This window comes from Anneissia japonica, unplaced genomic scaffold, assembly GCF_011630105.1.
Source record: "Anneissia japonica isolate Jap-2015-1 unplaced genomic scaffold, ASM1163010v1 scaffold287754_len4335492_cov202, whole genome shotgun sequence".
NCBI lineage: Eukaryota > Metazoa > Echinodermata > Crinoidea > Comatulida > Comatulidae > Anneissia > Anneissia japonica.
In genome coordinates this window covers 2237835-2243834 of record NW_022705543.1, presented here as the reverse complement: position 1 = coordinate 2243834, position 6000 = coordinate 2237835, and the positions used below count along the sequence as shown (strand labels likewise).

Sequence of the window (6000 nt, the reverse complement as noted above, 5' to 3'; positions counted from 1 at the left end):
ATATATAATATAATATATATGTATATATAATATATATATATATATATATATTTTATATATTTCTACTTCCTTTGTCTGTTTTATGTTTACTGAAATGGTAACACGACTAAACTTCGAATTGATAAAAATTAAAATATATAACTAATATCGTAACGAAATCTGAGTTTTTACGCTACAATCGGCCCAATAGAACAATAATACAACCAACGTGTTTATAATTCCTTAAACTTCTTTATAATATAACGGAATCGATTTCGATTCCACCTCAATATGCGACAGATCTGTAAATTCCTGGCAACGTTTTATCTCCTTTTCGTAGCTGAAAATGAAACACTTCTTGTTCTGTCGACACCGATGTGCGCACGTAATCGGAGACTGCGCAGTAGAACTCGAAATCATAGATGATGCGATATTTCCTGAAGACGTAAGCTTTTGAAACAAATGTGGCCATGGACGACACTCTTTATCTGTAATTGAACCATCAAAGTACATTACCACAAATAATAATACTAATAACTAGAACAGAACTCTACCCAGGGCCTGGATACCACACAATACGAAGGCCGTGCATGGACGATTCCATTATAATTTTTTTTTTAATTTTTGAGAGGGACATTCAAGAGGGACTTTTTCTTTCCTAAAGTTAATCATCTCTTTCTTATGATTATTATGTACCGTTCCAGTAAATGTTATGATATTCCATTCCTTAGTTTGTTCGTAATCTTGCTTACAGACAAACAGAAAGACAGACAGGAGTAAATACATAACCTCCTTGGAGAAGGTAATATTAATAAGTAAAAAATATTAATAGAAATATTAATATGAATATCAAAAGAAATACATACAAATACGTTGTTATTATTATTATCATTAATATCATTTTTATTTATTTGTATTATTTTGGAAAAACACCAATATATCGGCTTCTGCTTTGACAGACACATACAAATACGTTATTATTATTATTATTATTATTATTATTACTATTATTATTATTATTATTAAAATTATTATTAATATCATTATTATTATTATTAGTATTAATTTTGAAAAGACACCAATATATCGGCTTCTGATTTGACAGGCCGCCTTGACAGACATTTTTGATAGATTTTCCAACTTTCTGAGGTCTTGTTTCAATACTGGAGAGTTAATCGTAAAGATCCATTATGCTTCAAACTTCCTCAAACAAAGAAGCAACAACACAAATTTCAGACTAATTAACAAGTTTATTTACAGCACGTTTCGATGTCTATCTAACAACGTCCTCAGTGTTCTACTGTTTAAACAAGAAATCAGGAAGTTTTAAAAACCATCCTTAAAGTCTGACAATGCAGAAGTTGATACGAACTTTTAACAAAATATTATTTAAATTATAAAAGAACAAAAACATGAATACTAATGGTAGTAAGTCTTAATGGGGAACCATTTCAAGCCTAAATATAGGTATTATGACAATATAGTGCAGTAAAAAACTGAAGAGGGTGCATACGAACCGAAAATTTGCTTGAAATGCGTATTATTTATATTATTATTATTATTATTATTATTATTATTATTATTATTATTATTATTAATAAATGTTCTTACTTAGAGTATCGATATGACGATCCTTAGCTAAATGCATCTCAGCTTCATCAAGTGGCCGGTCGTATACCTGTAACTTCGCTATCTTGAAATGCACACTTTGAGAACCAAACACCATCGGGCTTTCAAATGTGATATTTGAGAATATCGTATTGGCCATACAGGCAATCTCTCCGTTTCGCCAAAGTTGCATTTTCCCTTCAAAACTGTCGAAAGTAACGGCAAAGAATGTCCATTCTTCATGGCGGACGACGTTGCATCGAATAACCTCTTCATCAATATAAATAACTGCTATATGCGAAATTGATACAAATTTATTGGGGAACGCATGGATGATTTGAAATTGGCCGAATTCAAATATGACCCCACTGGAACCAGTAAAAGGAAAAACGTAGAACGCCATCGTGAGGATCGAACCTGCTACTTCATCAGGAATGGGTATTGTAAGTGTCATACCCAATGCTGGGTTCACTACGATCGCTTCCCCTTCTTTACCATTCACCCCGGTAGCAAACTGTAGAGCTGATGATGTGTTTCCATTGTAACCATTTCCAGATACGTCGTGTAGCTGATAGATAACGTTCATGGGCCAGATTCCGATTGGAAAAAGGTCATCACAATTGGGCTCTATGGAGATTATAGAATATGAAATACGGATAGATAATAGTTCGATTTATAGTAAACTTCAAAGAATATGAATGAATTGTAGGCCTATTGGTGCTGGTACTACTCTGTGTAACTGTCAATTGACATTGTAGTGGTCATTGAACATAATATGTTGACGCTTACGAACACTGTTTCAAACAAATAGTTCACTATTGCAAACAAACAAACATCTAAAATTATAGAACACCATACAATGCTTTTTGAAAGAAGACAAAGTTGGAAAACCAGATTTCATATATTCTTTCGGTAAAAGCTGTTTCTGGAGAACTGTTAGCGACCAACGCCACTCCTGTCGACGGAACGTTGCAAGATGAAGTTCACTTTTCTGCCTCATACTTGGCTGTTTGTCTTATGAAAGATGGGGATTTTGGTCGGTTCATGGGTTTCAGATCTTATGACATGGGCAATCCATTTCTTTTTGTGTTCTTCATAAAAATATTCGTAAGTGTTTGTTACTCTATCAATTCTTATCAAATATACAATTTGTAATTGTTAATACATGTAGAATTAAGAAAAAAAAAACAAACCCAAAACTCAATTTTGAATTTACTGATAAACGTAGGGGTTCGCCTTAATCTCAGAAAACAACGTTTATCGGCTTCAAAATCAATGTAAAACAATATCATAAATATACATAATTAAACAACTAATTTGTTTGTTAGGGCTAACTTACCAGTCTCGAAGTCATAACTGTAAACTTTAACTTCACAAATAGTTATATAGTTTAATGTATTTGGGAACCATAATTTCACATAACGTCCCTTAACTGGGGGGTCGCAGAAAAATTCAACCAATGGCGATATTGTGACGTCGTCTTCTGATACTGGTTCACCACATGATGTTCCGTTAGTCAGGCCATCAGTAGAATTGAGGACTCTTATCTCAGCACCAACAAGTCTTCTGTTATATGATTTGGAGGCTGTGGACGATAAAGTGCATGTATGTATTTTGGGCTAACAGCTTCACAGTCAATTACGGTACATTGGCATGAGCATGAAAATAGGTTCAGCATATAAGACAAGGCACTACACACTATAACGTTTATGATAATGATGACGATGGTGATGATGATGATTATAATGGTGGTTGTGGTGACTGATGATGATGATGATGAGGATGATGGTGATGACGATGTTGACGATGATAATGATGAGTATTATGATGATAAATATGATGATCAGCATGATAATGACGGAGGATGGTGTTAATAATAATTATTTTTATGTTGATAGATAATAATAATAGTAATAAAAATAATAACAATAATAATAATAATAATAATAATAATAATAATAATAATAATAATAATAACAGGCCTAACAATGGTGGAGGTGGTAATGATGGTGATGATGGTAATGATGATGATTATGATGTTGATGATGATGATGATTATGATGATGACGAAGATGGTGATGATGATAACTGATAATAACGATGGTGATAAGTAAGATTATGCTGATTATTATTATTATTATGAAGACGGTGTGGTGGTGATGATGATGATGGTTTCCTGCTTATATTTTCAGCTTTACAAATCAAATAAATGTTTATAACAATATTCACAAATGTACCTTCCAGAAAAAAGTTTGGAATCATATTAAAACAACATTTATACCTACAGACCTATAATTAAGGATTAATAATTATGATTGAACATGTTACAAAAAATTAAAATATAAATACACTTAAGCAGAGGCGATCAGTTACTTAGCTTTACCGTGAAATTTGCAGAAATTTGTAGGGTTCTTTTTTATATTTTACTCCCTAAAGTAAAACCATGTATATATATATATATATATAATAAATCTATATATATATATATATATGTGTGTGTGTGTATATATGTACCAGGGGCGTAGCGGAGGGGTATTAAGGTGTTAGTCTAATACCCTCAGAATTTCAAAAATGTGTTTTTAAGACTCCCTGTTTTTACAGAATATCGGAAACAACGATATTTAGTATTATTATGCAGATTTTAAATTAAAATTGACATAGTTGGCGTCCCATAGAAATGGTATTAAGAATAATGACGTATCTTAATACTATACAGTCTCAAACATACTATCTTCACAATTAACGATAGTGGTCAAATACCATGTCAAATACCAAATTAATAGTGTATTCATTAGTGCTAGGAGTTTGATAGATCAATGGTGTCAAACCCAAATACTCAATCTCGCAGTCTTTTGTAATTGTAATCGAGTAAGTAGGAAAAGACCTGTAGTAAGACTCATAAAATATTATTAGTGTAGGCCTATCACCCCCTAGCTCATCACTTTTTGGGAAATTCTGATTTTTTTTTTCAAGTAAACATATTTTTATGACTTTTCTTATGACTTTTTATATATGTGTCCCTAACCATTGATTTACTTGAGAACAATTATTGAGATATATAATGTAATTAATTTAACAATAAAACTGTGATTCATTACACTGAGCCCAGTCTAGGCCCAACAAGAACGATACTCACGTGAGTGGAAACAGTCAGGCACTATATCACCTCCATCGGTTGAATGGAAAGGGTAAAATTCGCGATAAACTGACGAAGACGTTGCCGGCTTCTTATAAGATATAAGTGCTACAAATAATTATAGTATGGTATTTTTTTAGAATATTATTATTATTATCATCATCATCATAATCATCATCATCATCATCATCCTTATTATTATAACACAAAACAGTATTAATAACAGACCATGCTTTATCCTCCAGGGTCAAAGTTCATGTAAGCTGCAAGAACCAAACGCACCCTGGATAATGTTCCTCCTTTCGTTTGTGTCATTCTAGCAGCATGTAAAGCCAAGTTCCGGAGGAAAACAATGTTCTGACACAAAAGGATGTTTGCCGAAAACCTCGCGTAACCTTTCCCCCCAGTATTTAAATATTCAAAAATCTGTATCTCATTGACCGTTCCCAAATTTTTCGTCAAACACCCATCTGGCATGTAATATACATTCATGATCAGTGATCAAGGGCGTCGGAAGCGGTCTGGCTGGTCCGGTTTTGGCCGGACCAATAATTTACAACTCAATATCGTTTGTAATCCAAATTAAACTTTCTCTAAAGCAACCTCCTTTTTGTTTACAAAATTAAATGGCCTGACTTTAAACAACAAACAAACCAGTCAACCTCGTCTGTAGTAGTACCCACCATAAGCTGTCTTAACTATAGGGCTCTTTTTACCTGAATGAATATAATATATTTAATGAAGTATAATGAACTGTTATGCTTATTATTTTTTTAAAAATCAATCAAAAATTTTCATATAGGGCTTATCATTTATACGGATCAAATACATTATCAACTTCAACGTACAAAAATAAACCAACATGTTTTCCTGATTCAAACTTTAGCTACACACTATTTACCAGTCAATTAGGGTCTGCTAAAAGAATAGAAGCTGTATTATTTATTCGTCTGATAACTGGCGATAAAATATTTTATCAATTTATTTACTGTATCTTTATTATAGTATAAAACTTCAAACATAACTTGCACATTCAGCTTATTGAAAATATGGAACAAATTTGAGATTATTTCATTTTTTACTGTAGTTAAGTATCAATAGCCTATTTATTATGACTTGATTCACCACGTAAATAATAATCTGCTGGCCCCGAAACCTCGACTCAGTATATCCGGGATGGTGTCCGGCGGGGGATAGTTTTACATGTAATGTTTTTTCAAGCCTAGATTATTTTTTTGTTGTTAATTATTAATTATTAATTATTATTTTATTATTAT

General features: G+C 32.2%; 1 protein-coding gene across 1 annotated transcript; it reads right to left on the bottom strand.

Moving 5' to 3' along the window:
* Positions 1 to 9: 9 nt before the first annotated feature.
* Positions 10 to 3375, bottom strand: LOC117105826. Its single transcript, XM_033247124.1, has 3 exons — positions 2927 to 3375; positions 1591 to 2214; positions 10 to 467 (listed from the first exon to the last, which is right to left on the bottom strand). The coding sequence occupies exons 2-3, from the start codon at positions 2171 to 2173 to the stop codon at positions 223 to 225; spliced, it is 828 nt and encodes a 275-aa protein (XP_033103015.1). The 5' UTR covers positions 2174 to 2214; positions 2927 to 3375; the 3' UTR covers positions 10 to 222.
* Positions 3376 to 6000: the final 2625 nt, after the last annotated feature.